At 45.5% G+C, this 14,176-nt stretch overlaps 1 protein-coding gene across 1 annotated transcript in view; it reads right to left on the bottom strand.

Annotated features, from left to right (window-relative positions):
• ANO3 (anoctamin 3) overlaps positions 1-6,119 on the bottom strand; it is a 1,942,403-nt gene extending 1,936,284 nt beyond the window's left edge. The window contains exon 1 of the mRNA XM_085643623.1: positions 6,023-6,119. Coding sequence (XP_085499749.1) covers positions 6,023-6,074 — 52 coding nt within the window. The 5' untranslated portion in view covers positions 6,075-6,119. The remainder of the gene's footprint in view (positions 1-6,022) is intronic.
• Between the last annotated feature and the right edge of the window lie 8,057 nt (positions 6,120-14,176).

Genomic DNA, 14,176 nt, shown 5'->3' with positions numbered 1-14,176 from the left:
TTATTTTGCTGTCCAATTTCATGGAAAAAGTCATTTGGAGGTCACATTAATTAAATTCTATTTGGATCCCAAAAATTATAACCACTTTTCAAATAAGTGCAAAACGCTTCCATCACTGTTGAAAGAAAGTCTTTGGCTGATCTCCGGTTTATTTTTTCCTCATATAATAGCGTGTGTGTGTGTGTGTTTTGTCAGAAATTAATTTATTTGACATACTTGCACTTCACATTATGTATTTCACATTAGTAAATGGTTTAAAATGATTTACTTTGATGTGTTTTGGGGTGTGTCAGTAAGAAGTGATTAAAACTTAAAACATGTATAAATGGTTTATGGGTGTGCTTAATATTTGTTTTAAATATATATATACTAGAGTATTTCAACATTGCTGTGATAGGACTTAAAGGTTTGGGCCAATATTTAAGAATATATATATAAAAAATGTTTAGGAATAAAAAACAACTATAGTAAATTTAAAAAAACGAATGAAAATTGACATAATTGAATGTAACCCTATTAAATTAAAGATAATCTGATGTACAATTCTGAAATAGAGAGTAAGAGTGTCAGTGAGTGTGTATTTTGCCAATGGGCATTCATTTTACTCATGTACAGTGTAAGGTTCAATGTGCAGCAACCTTTTGCTCTGCCAAGATCCTCATCACACATTTTGCAAGCTTTAGCAAAGCCCATAAATCAGTTTTTTTGTATGGAGTATTGTTTGGTAATAGATGGTCATGTTTGTTTGTTTTGTCCCCAGCTCCCTAGAAAATATTTCCATAATGTTGGGCTATAGCTTTATGGAAGAAGGGTCCTTTGCTAAACAGTGCCCTCAAAGACAAGTAGTATAAAATGAAATCAAAAGATGACGTTGTGTTTGTGTTGAACTTAACAGGCATACACAACTTAATATTGCACAGTAAATGCTTTTGATAATAGTCCATTATTTTTCAGGCATCAGGTTTGTGTGCACATCTTTACATTGTGAATAAATAAACCCAAGATGTCATCATGACAATAAACTGAAACAAATGTATGTGCATTGGTTATTAGTGAATGGAATAGTAATATGCCTTATTAAAAGGCTAAGGCATTCATACAGCAAGCAATTGCTAAACAAAAAAGTCAGAAATAATCAATAAAAATGTTGTTCTGACAGCCAAGTAAAGACATCTAAACACACACTTGGTTACAAGCTACATGTTGCAACTGAAGTCTGACTAAATTATCTTTTGATTGCTTTTAACCACAACCTGTTGGAAACACCAATGTTTCAATGTCACCATCCTCAAGATGCCCTGGCTTTGATATATAGCCCCCTTCGATAATGACTAACCACTAAAAACAAATGAAAGTTAGCTGCTGATACAATTTTGAGGATTTGACAATTTGAAGATTAAATAACGCACAGCCAGAGCCAACACTAAGAGGTTATGATTAGGGTCAGTGACGAAGAAGTAAGAAGAACACTCCTGAAGGGCCGTGGTAATGGGGCCCCAGGTCCAAACGGCATTCCCCCAATAATCTTCAAATCAGCTCCAGATTTCTGAAGCGGAAGACTGAAAAAACTGTTTTAAGAAGTGGAGAGAGAATGTCAAATTCTGTCAAGCTGGCAAGGTTCAATAATTACTCCGATTTTTAAAGGAGGCGATAGAACGTCTCCAGCGAGTTACAGGCCGATAGCACTGTTGGATGTGGATGTGAGGTACTACGCCTCACTACTACTGGAAGATCTGACTACTTGGTCCGACAACTCAAAATGGATCCCACTCAACCAAACAGGTTTCAGAAAGGGGTGCGAGACAACAACAAATATTTTATCACTCTCACTGATAGCTGACAAATACATCCCAAGGAAACAACAGCTGCACCTCTGTTTTATCGACCTAAAGGAGGATTTTGACAGCGTGGACTGTCACATTCTATGGGGAAAACTGCCTACATGGAACATTCTGGACAAAATACTTAGAGGAATATTGCTCTTATACTCCAACACATGGATGAGAGTAAAACTGGGAGATGGCGCAAGGCTATCAAGAAAAGTTAAAACCACCAAAGGGCTCAAACAAGGATGTATCTTGGCCCCCCATATCTTCAATCTTTTTATGGCAGACCTCGCGCCAAAACTCAACAAGATCATATCCCACCCTCCTAAATTAGGTACCTTACCACTAACCTATTTATCCCATGCGGATGATGTTGTTTTGATGAGCCTAACCAAGATTGGTCTACAAAGATCGCATGTAGGAAAGTTGGAATTTATAGCCAACAGCAAGCTAGACATAAACATTACAAAAAGCAAAACAATGCTTATTAGCAGACGTCGACAGGCAAACAACAATTCCAACTAGAGGGCAAAAAGCTAGAAGTAGTATCAAACTATAAGTATCTGGGGTTCTACTTTGACAACAGGCACAACCATTGGGAGCAAAAAGCTTATATTACTCAGAGAGCAAACGCCTTATCTTTCGCCTTTAGGTCTTTATCAAAAAACCTTAAAGGGCCATCATTCAAACGCCTACTAGCAGTAATAAAAGCCAAAATGCTACCAGCGCTATCATATGGCAGTACAGCTCTACACGGGAAAGACGCTGACCTGCTAAACAAAGCACAAGTTACAATCTACAAAAGAGTCTTTCAAATTCATCAGGGAGCCTCACCAGCACAGACCAGACTAGAATTTGGGGTAACCAACGAAACGCTGGGGAGAATGTACGCAACCATCAAAGCAATGGTACAGCCTGAAACAAAACATAGCAGTCTCGGAACTGAACAAGGCTCTGTTGGACAAATTAGAGAAAGATACAAAGTCCCGATACAACTTATACCTAAAAAAGGCATTACTTGAAACCTGCACAGGAGAGCTTTGGGAAACCAATCTGCCCTACTCTCCCTTCAAGCAACTATAAATAAATCAGCAAAGCTTCACTCGCTGCTAGTCGATAAAAACACTTTCAGCACGAGAAAATACGCCTTGTTAGTAATGACCAACTAGAAGTCACTCACCCCAGCACCATATCTAAATATCACGTTCTCGGCCTACAGAAAGCTACAATTAATGGCCTTGCGTCTAGGTAATCTGCCGTCCATTGTGGACCAGCCAACTTGGGTCCACGACGGGCCGAAAGAATGTAGACTATGTGGGAGCAGTAAAGAGGACCTTGTCCACCTTGTCTTCGTTTGCCTTAAATTGTCTCAAGCATGAGCCACTTTATGAAAATACGCCATGAACATTAGAGGCATAAGGACATGCAGATCGGCAATTATAGCGGCCTTGGAACCAACAGACACTTCATTGAACTGCCAATTAATAAAGTTCCTCTCTGTTCATGCGCACGCATTAAAAAGGTTTCCTGTGCCTTGCTAGCTAACATCAAATAAAGCATACTTCTGAACACAAGGCAGAATAACACTAGAACACTGGGAGGAACATTCTTCAATTTTACATAGCTGTCTAGGGGTCAATCAACGCTCCAGATTCACTAACTGTAAACTACGCACGTTGAAAATGTCTGCAATTTTTAACAGTGATATTTCTACATATGTAATACTAGTTAAACGAAAGATTTGTATGACTTTTAGGAAACTACATTTTTATTGCAGCCTTCTGTTTTAGTAATTGCATTGTTATGTTTTAATTAAATGAAACAATAAAAACAAATTTGACTTGAATTGATTAGGGTCATTGTGATAGAAACCAAAACCTCCAGAAACTGTACAGGTTTGGATAAACAGTGCCACACTAGGACTGCACCAAATTTATTTTCTTGAATCACACACGCTAAAAATAAGGCACCGGTATTTTTATACAATAGTAATATTGTAATTGTAATGTTGTACAATACTGTAATGTTGTACAATATTGTAATATCTGTAATAGTTGGTTGTACCTTATTGAACTAAGGTACACATAAAAAGGTAATGTTTCTGAATCACATGCAGATGCCATGATTAAACCCCTGTTTTCAGAGTCTGCTGCTTAACAACTAGAAGACCAAGTAACTGATGTCAACCCACAGACTTCAACATTCAACGCATGAATTGTGAATATTTGAAAAAAATTTAGATTTACATCTAGAAAGTGTGAGTTTATGTTGTGCAAAATACACAGACAGAATGTTGAATTCGCCGGATATTTCTCTAAGAAACATCCAGCTTTCTGTATCAAATATCGACATATTTGTTGGCAACTCTGTTTCTCTAAATTTGTATCAATTCTTTTCAGAAGAGTAAAGTATTGGAAACAGAGCTGTACACGTTACTTTATTCTGTTTTACTGAATTATTCAAATTGAATGACGTGTTCTTTTTTTTTTTTTAAGTACTAAACATTAAGATGGCTTTGTAAGTAACCAGACCCACGGGGAGTGACCCTTCACACCAGCTTGTGATTGTAGATCTGCTAACTGTTTTTATGTAAACCTTGAACCAGTCCTATGCTTCTGAAAGCTTTATTTGCCGGACATACAACGAGGCTCTGTAAAAAGTCGGGAACACAGCAGTGCGACTGAAAAATGCCAGAGAAGCCTCGTGGGTGTGTTTTTGCCCCCGATTGGCACACTGGAGCCAATAATGTTGCAACCCAGATTTTAAAGACTTTATTAACACCTATATAATGCTAAACACTGCCTGCTAACAATCAGCTAAAAGGTATGCACACACAGGAAGATGCAATTCCCTCTCTTTCACTCCCTCCTTGACAGCCCTGTCTGAACTGTTGGACCGTAGAATGCGTGAATACTTGATGGAGCCCCGCCTCCGGGCTCGATGTAAACCACTCCTCTGGCTGGCGGGGGTGGCCTTCTTCAAAGCCAGATGGGGTTTCCTCATTTTCATAGGGAATTCCCCATCATATGAGGGAACTCTCTCCCCAGAGAGCGCGGAGGCCGGGGCTCGCTGCTGGTACATTTTTGGCACAACACTTGTCGATGTTTCTTTTTTGTACGCGTACAATACAAAAACACAAGTATTGCTGTTTGTGCGGCACAAAGGTGCTGTATTTTGGAATGTGCCAAGTAGGATTCATATTGTGGGGGGATGGACAGCTGGAAAATAATTAAGTTCCCTCGCCTCTGTACATAATTAGAACACTTTAAAGTTGCCTCTGACGCTATGTCTTTATGATGCTCGCCGTCTTCATAATTGACTAGTAATGGTCAGGTTATTTGCATATGGACAACATGAACAGATAGACAGAGACAGCAAATGCGCAAAGTCAAACAGACACAAAAACACAAACACTTTGAAATGCTCGTATGAACATCCCAGAAGAAAATCCAGAGAATGTCGTCACCAGCGCATTAGAATGCATGTGACGGAAACAGGCAGGCATAATGTTAACACTGAGATAAAACGTCCAAGAAGCAAAAACGACACAACCAAACCTGGGAGGAAATCACAACATCGCACTGTGACTGTGATCCTAAAACACCACGCCACATAAAGTCAAAGGGCAACTTTTGTCGGAATCTAGCCAACTGCTGCGTTGGAATGACAGCAGGCTCGGAAGCAGCCCCGGAAACGGATGCACTCGGCAGGACATGCACATGTTCGTAAGATGCTGTAAATCATTTCTACCGCAGCGGAGCAACCTCCAACTTTAGGCAGCGTCTGTCCATCTGCGCCAAACCTGCAGTTCTGGCATCTCTGGCACCATTTAACCCATCAATCCCCTGCCTATATATAGAATGCAAGTGATTCCGAACACACGCGCAAAGGTCATTCTGTAATTCGAATTGCTCTATTTAAATGAAAGTGCATAAATGAAAGTGCACATGCGATTCTTCTGCATGCCATGCATTTGCGGGATGCCCCGGCTGGATCTCAAAGACAGACACATGCAGACGGCGTTTGTGAAGCGAGCAAGCTGAGCGCCGGTCTGCAGCGAAGAGTCCCAAACATCTGCATTAGACAAGCACACTGCCATCAGCGGCTCTCTAGCTGGGGCGCCAGAGCTGTACACTGCAAGGGCATGCAGACCTCGCCTTAGAGCTCCCGCTGGGGAAACAGCCGTTCCTACTGACCTTTCTGCTGCCTAAAACACTGAAAAGACCCTGAGTGGTGCACCATCTTCATTCACTTGAGCTTCACAGAACCCATTCACAAAACCTGGGGGCCGAGATGCTGCAATGACGGAGCGCCGCGGCGCGCGGCTGGTCCCAGGATCCGGGAGCTTCTGGAGGGCTGTGCAATACGACACCTGCTTTAGCAAGCACTTTGCCTGACAGACTCTACTCCCTGCTGTTGCCATAGAAACCTGAAAGGGCGGTCCAGCATCGCGCTCCCCTTAGCGGATACTTCGGGAATAATTCACCAAGACAATATAATTGGAAACTCAGCAATATGTTTTTTTTTGTGTTCAAGTAAATAGACTTTATTGCCTGGAGCACGTCATATAAAGGAACAATATACAGCCCGGCGAGGAGAAGACTGCAGCATTTAACGCATGAAAGAAAAACACCATTTGTCTGTGACGGATTAGAGCTCACAAAAGTATCCAGTTTACAAACTTGCCAAAATGTGCCCCTTCTAGAGCAGTTATAAAAAGCACTGGGCGCGCGGACACCTATGAGTATGAATGCGTTTTGTATCCAGATTGTTTTGTAAGAGGTCTAACTAAACACAACAAAGTGCACGCAGGCAGAGAGAATGTATCACAAACCAAGGCCCAGATGTACTAGCATGTTGTGTCGGGTTGTGTCACTTTCTGCTCCGACACAAAATGTATTTCAGGATTTATTATGTCAAGCAAAGCCCGATTTTCGTGACTTTGCGTGACTTAGTAAAAAACAAAAGCAGCAGGCACCTTCACCAATCAGTTAGCCCATCACCGAAGAAGACACGTTCCTACTCAACATACGCAGCCCATGTAACGGAGTGCATGATGGGTACTGAGGCACGGGGTGGGGACCCAGAAGATGCGCTTTTTCAAATAACTTTGACAGTCAGTGTCCAGATCTGAAGTCTGTGTTATTTAAGACAAAGTAAATTGACATCCATTCCCATTGCAACATTATGCACCTTGCGGCGCTGCATAGTAGGGACATATCTGCCAAATGAAAGTATGTGTGGAAAATGCGAAACCATCTGCGGTGTGGCCGGCTGCGCACCCTTCAGGGACTGCACCGGCTGATTGATCCGTAGCCACACATGAGTCTGAGGGGGCGTTTCACCCACCACCATCTGCGTCATCGAGGCCATGGATTGTAGCATCACATGAAAAGGAAGGCAAGAGGGCACCCTGCTGTCATATGACCAATAACCCCCTGCATGAGGGCAGCCCTTCTCGCAATGGACCAAGACGCAGTTTGGCGACCTAAGCCATTTGAGGTAAGAGTGGGGCACACTCATGAGGCATGGAATATTCACCCAACGCTTTACTTTCATTACTTCAAAAAGGCCATGGGGGTCTTTGCACAGAGCTCGCCTTGTAAAGGGAGTCAATGCACCTGATAAGAGTCACAGCGAGAGAACGTGTTATTTTGGGGAAGTGATCGGGTCATTGGGTCGCTGGGTGCAGTGGCTCATGCTTGGCAGATGGAAGGGATGGGCTCTGTTTCTTCCACATGAATCATTGCTTCCAGGCTCAGCTTAAGTTGGGACTGTGCGCAGTTATGATGCACGGAGTGGTGCATTATCACTCAGCTTCAGACTTCACGATGACTGGACTCAGTTAATGTGCTGACTTGCCGGCACCCCCTCGCCCCCACCCACATACACAGGAACACCATCCCAGTGCTGGTGAGAAAACATGGATCCAGCATGTAGATATGTAAATATCGATTTCAAGTCACCCATTAGTAAAAGGGGTCTACCATGCAAGGCATGACTTTGGGACACTCTATCACTAACACATGAACGCAATATCCTGTTTTCAGTGAAAGTAATCGAGAGCCGCTGGACCAGATTGCATGTCCAAGTTCAACTTTTAGACCTACCATCAAGTGCTGGGCAGATAAACTCCAATTTGAGCAGCAGCCCTCTTTCAATACATAACCTGCGGTGATGGTTGGCAGTGGTGTCTGCCATTTTTGTTCGCTGGGTATGATTTGAATGAGGAGCTATGTTCTATTTAGCTCACGCTGCGTTGACCATGAAGATGAGCCAATCCAGAAGTGATCTACACCAATATTTCAGATGACGTCTAATAATGGCCATGCCCTTAACTGACCTAAGCCCTGCCGCTGGAGCACCCTCCTGGTGCAGTAGCACATGCCCACTGGCCATACCTATTCTGGGTCATCCGTTCCCACCCACACTCCCACCAAGCTATGTCTCATCTCCTCATGACCTCTTGGTGGAGGCAAACACCGCAAAAGGTACAATTTGGGGCAATCCTCAACCGGTTCCAAAAGGTGCCATTTTTTGTTGATTGCCTAAATAGATTTATGAGGGGTGTGAGAAGTTGGCCTGGTATATGTTGTCCACTATTTAAAGTGGGCACCCTGTACCAGTCCAAACAACCCGTATGGTGATTTAAGAGGTCAAAGATAAACTTAGAAAGCTATCCAAGTGTTAGCTGTGGGGAGTCCCATTCAGGCTTAGTCTTGAAGAAATGTTAAGCAGCTTATTTTACCAGAATACAACCTTATTGTATTGATTAAATGAAAGGAGAACCACACAGTAGTTATAAAAATATGTATTTATTATTATAGCACACTCTAAATACCTCACAGTATCTCCTACACGCAGATAAACACAAAGTACACAATACTATAGCACAGAAAAAATCGTAAGTAGCACTAATACACATTGGGCTCCAGGGGCAGACTAACCCATATGCTAAAATATTGGTATAAGAACCACAACTTGAGTCAACAGTGTCTAGAGGATGTAGAATTGCTGGGACCCCAAGGAACTACCCAAGGTGAGCAAGTAGGGACCCCATGGAGGGCGGGTGCAGTGTGGGAACCCAACCGCGTGTGCCGTAAAATTCTATGGGAGAGTTGCGGTTGTAATGTTAAAGTTTAAGGACCCTTCCCAGTAGATTACGAGGAAGTCCTTTGAATCATAGGAGGTTGGAGAGCCACACCACCTGTGGATACTGTAGTATCAGAGTTACCTATCCCAGGGGAGCCGGGTGCATAGGTCTGAAGTGGTGTCGGAAACCGCTGTCGATCTCAATGGAGGGCTTCAAGGAAATGCCACTGCGGAAAAGAAGAGAAGTATTGGTTGAATCCAAAGGTGGATTCTTGGTGGAGAGTACCTGAAAGCAGAGAGGACAGAGTCTGGGTCAGTCAGGAGTGACCAGTGGCTCGGTAGAAGAATGCCCACCGATGTCGGGTGCTTCAGGTGCGTTGAGGGGGTTCTTGACTCTGCAGCCACCGTGACGAGGACATGTCGAGGACAACCAGGAGCCAGATAAGAGCTGTCCAACAAAGGATGTCGAGTGCTGAGGGGTCGGTGTCCAGCTGGAGCACCAACAAGCCTTGGCAGCAGCAACTCACGAAGATGGTCAAGAAAGGTTACGGTTCGGACCAACAAGGTCCAGGAGACTCACCACGGAAAGGGCAGTCAGGGCAGGTGCGACCAGGGGAGTCCAAGAAAAGCAGTGTTGACCCTCAAGAGGACCCACAGGCCGGAAGCACAGGAGTCGCGAGGGGATCTCGAGCAGATTTAAAAAGCAACAGCCCACGGAGCACTCAGTGCATGGAGGCAAAAGTTCTTTAATGGAAATTATGCCAGAGGTTGGGGCTACTTGGAGCCCAGTGCACTTGTTTTGGGAACGCCAACAAGCATATGCACTTGCAAAAGTACACGGCGCACAGGGGTTCAAGTAATGTGGTACCCACGAGGGATACTGGCCTCAGACTTGGTGAGCGGGCAGCTCAACCTTAAGGAACACAGGAACCGCCTCCTGTGTTGCTGGAGCCTTGGGAGTCCGCAGGAGCTCAGGATCAGCAGACCGGTCAGATGCATTACGGTGCCCGCGAATACAGGTGAGTGAATTCTTCACCTCAAGTGAGATGTCTTTGGTTGTCCTTGATGCTCCACAGGTCCTGCAAGCAGCTTCTATGGTGCATGGGCACAGATGATGCTTCAGACTGAGAGGGAGACGAAGTAGGGCCCAAACGAAGTCCAGCGAAGTCCAGAGTGTCCAGACGGTCGAAGTTCAGTGGTTTCTTGATCAGAATCTTGTCTACGTCGAATCTAAGGTCCTACAGTCAGGTAAGACCTTTTGTACAAACAGGAGAGGGTTGGACTTATTCCAGTGGGGAGGTTACTCCCATGTCCTTTGTCAAGTTTCACGCCAGAGCAGGAGCCAACGGCTCCCAGGACTGACTTGAACTGGACTATGCACAGGGACTCCAAATGTGTCCCTCAAGCAGACTTTCATCGCTGGCAAGCACACCAACCCAGGGCTAATACACTAATTCCTGTCTGGGAGGTGGTCACACCTCCATGTGACAGGATGCCTATTGTTCTGCCTTCCCCTGCTCGAGCTTGGCTCAGCAGCAGGAGGGCAGAAATGTGTCTCTGGTCATCAAGAACCCTTTTGAGATGTCCAGGACTAGAAGGCTGGTACCGGGAACACCAGGAACCTCACAAATTTCGTTTCTGAGGGGTGGAATCATACCTCCCACATCAGTTACCGGTGTGGGGTATGGTTCCACAATGTTTGATACCACACACAATAGGGTTACTCTGAGCCGTTTTAGAGTTGGCCATCACGCGGTCGTATAATGCCACTCTATGTCGTGAATGGCTGCAGCACTAACAATCCAGGAGAATGGACTCCGTAGGCTGCAGGGGTGTCTTACTCATGCAGTGACACCCTCTCACTTAGAACCAAGCACCCTGCCTTCAGGATTGTCAAGGCCTATTATAGGGGTGACCTTTAGGTTTTTTAGTGTAGTGACCTTTAGATACAGTAAACCTATATCTTAAGTAAGTGGTGCATGTACCAACTTACACAGGCTGCAATTGCAGGCCTTTAGATCCATTTTGCATGGCCTCTCATGGATGGCATAATACATACTTCAGCCCATGGGAGACCTCTGGGGTACCTTTTCCCTGGGTACATGGGTACCATATACTAGGGACTGACCAGGGTACCCCAGTATCCAATCTGGATTGTACCTAAGTACATGACATAACATTTTAGGGAGAAAGCAGATAGACAGATAGATTAGTAGGATCCCAGAAAGACTATTCAAAAACAGTGTAACATGAAGCAAAAAGTGGGGGTAACCATAAGAAGCAGATCCTACTTTCCTACACAACCCCCCCAAACGTAAGGAGATGAGACTAACCTTGCCCATTTGAGTCTTCATTTTGTAAGAGGAAATATCTGTAGAGTCCATCTGCATTGGCATAGTTACTCCCAGGTCTATGCTCCACTGTGTAGTCCAGCCCCTGTTGGGAAATGGACCACCTCAAAAGTTTGGGGTTTTCACCCTTCATCTGTTTTTGCCATAAGAGGTGCTTATGGTCTGTCTGAACAATGAAGTAAGGACCAAACAAGTATGGCCTCAGCTTCTTCAGAGCCCAGACCACAGCAAAGGCTTCCCTCTCAATGGCTGACCAATGTTTCTCTCTGGGGGTCAACCTTCTGCTAATAAAAGCTACTGGTTGATTATGACCCTCTGTATTAAGTTGTGACAACACAGTCCCTCCCCCAACTCAGATGCATCTGTTTTAACAATAGGGGCCATATTCACAATGAGCTATGGCCAAATTAACGGCACTTTATCGCAGCCAAAGTCGTGATAAATTTACCTCCCCATTCACAAGCTGGTGCTAACAGCTCACAGCACCATTTTACCCGCTATAGCAGCTGCAAAAACCATCGCCACAGAGGATCCCCGCAACTATCGCTAATGAGATGCAGAGTGGGCATTCCCGTGCCAAAAGCAGTGACCACACCACTCCTCAACATTCTCAATGACAAGACAGATCGGCGATAAGAAAACAAAATCGGCGATAAGGCGCGTTAGCATTGAAATCTACACCTGCTCTGACCTGGTGTTAAGTCGGACGACAGCCAGCACCACAAAAGTGTGACCAGCCCAGGGCCACATCAGAAGGGCAACAGATGCCATGGAGCCACACATCATGCGTCCCGGACACACAAGAGGGCCACAACACCCACCAACACCACCCCCGGACCAACCCTCCCTGGCACCCCCTCCACAAAGACACGCCACATCACCTACACAAAAACATGTACAAAATATTCTGCATGACGTCACATAATCACAACAGTTGAAATGCATGTGTCGTCACAGAAATGAGCATCACACATTCACTTTCGAAGCAACAAATAAAACTTTATTAAAATGAACACCGAAAGTAAATGAAGACACATGGCCGCTCCCCGCGGGACAGTCCGTAGGTCACAGCCTGCAAGACAAAAAACATGATGAGCAGGTGTGTCCTGCACAAATCAAAGGACAGAGAGAAAGCAAAGATGAGAGAGAGAGAGCAAGAGAGAGAGAGAGAAGACGAGAGGGAGAGAGAGAGAGAGAGAAGAAGAGAGTGGGAGAGGGAGAGAGAGAGAAGAAGAGAGGGGGAGAGAGAGAAAAGAAGAGAGGGGGAGAGAGAGAGAGAGAGAAGAAGAGAGGGGGAGAGAGAGAAAAGAAGAGAGGGAGAGAGAGAGAGAAGAAGAGAGGGGGAGATAGAGAGAAGAAGAGAGGGAGCCGCCCATGCGCACCTAGGCCACACTGCTCACCTGCTGCCACTGGTGTGTTTCCAACCACTTACCGGCAAGTAGTGCAGTCCATTAGGTCACACATCTGAGTCAGAGCCGTCATCTGAAACAGAGTCCAAATACATGACTGGCATAGTACACACACTCGCACAAGACAACAGCGCCTGCCCGCCCATGCACAACCAGGTAAAGGCATCACAAAGGCACCCGCTGCCCACGGAGCATGCCCGCCATGCACACCCAGGCCTCATTGCTCACCTTCCTCCACCGGCGTGTAGACTGGATGTCCCACCATGTGCCGCTGCAAGCCACAAGCCCGGGACCCACAAACATGGCAACCTCCACACCATGTAGCCATGCTCCGCAGGCCACCAGGTCTCACGTGTGTTGCTGGGTCTGGAATACTCCATGGCTGAGGACATACCAGTGCACCCGGCAACATCGCAGGCTGAACACCCGCTCAGTTTTGATTTGTTCAGCATTACGTACATCAATTGTGTGTCTTTTGCACACCCTGTCAGCCTAATGGGTGCCACTAAGTCTGTGACCCAGAAGTGAGGCCACCTGGCGGTAGGCCCGCACTGCCCGCTGGCTCTGGCCTACACTGCGGTCCAGCAGGGCACACGAAATCTGAGTTGCCCGGACCGCCGGGACGGGGCATCATCGCAGGGTGCCTACCCGCTCAGCAGCTTAAGATGCCACTGACTCAGTGCACCCAAAGTCACTGTCCCTTGGCGGGGTGCCTGTGCCTGCTGCAATGCGCCGGGTGCGACTAACCCTGTGCAACCCAAGTCAGCACCACATGGTGGTAGGCCCATGCTATACGCAGGCCTGGGTTGCCACTAACCCTGTGCGCAACTGAGGGATAAAAAGTAGATTTCCCATATATAAGGAGTATCGGACCCATATTATGTTAGCATGATGCATCTATACGTATACTCCCTGTTTGATATATATGCTTCTGCTTGGAGGTAATTTGTTTATTTCCTCCCTGTATATCTATTGCTAAGAGAGTAGGCCGGGAACTATACAGACGCCATCTTCTGATCATATGCTCGAGCACGGGCCGTGATCACGTGTTGATCACGTGCTGTTGTCAGGCCCCAGTTCATCTGAGTTACTGGTAGCAGCTGAAGGTAGGCTGTTTTATTCGACTGGTCTAAGACTCAAGGTCACATCTGGCTTTGGGGGCGATAAGTGCATTCCTGGAGGCGCCGTGCCTACACTCCCAGGCACCAAGACGAAAGGGAGTCACCCCTCCTGACCTCCTGTGTAACAGATAGTCAAGCCTTTGTACTGATCTGATGTGTGCCATATATGGTCCTTCCCTGGAGCTCGAGGGCCAACTGATATTTTACCTTTTACAGTGATTATATGTGTTGAACCGAAAAGTATATAACCTCATGTTAGAATACGAGCCAACAGTCTTCTCAGCGCACCTGATGGGTGAGGTTCGGAGAGGCTCCTCTATAGAGTATTCTGTTTAATAAACAATTGAACCTTCTTCACTGCCAACTGACTGATTATT

Source organism: Triturus cristatus, chromosome 3_1 (assembly GCF_964204655.1).
Source record: "Triturus cristatus chromosome 3_1, aTriCri1.1, whole genome shotgun sequence".
Taxonomy (NCBI): Eukaryota; Metazoa; Chordata; class Amphibia; order Caudata; family Salamandridae; genus Triturus; species Triturus cristatus.
Note: the sequence above shows the minus strand (reverse complement) of the source record. Positions and strands in the feature narration are given on the sequence as shown.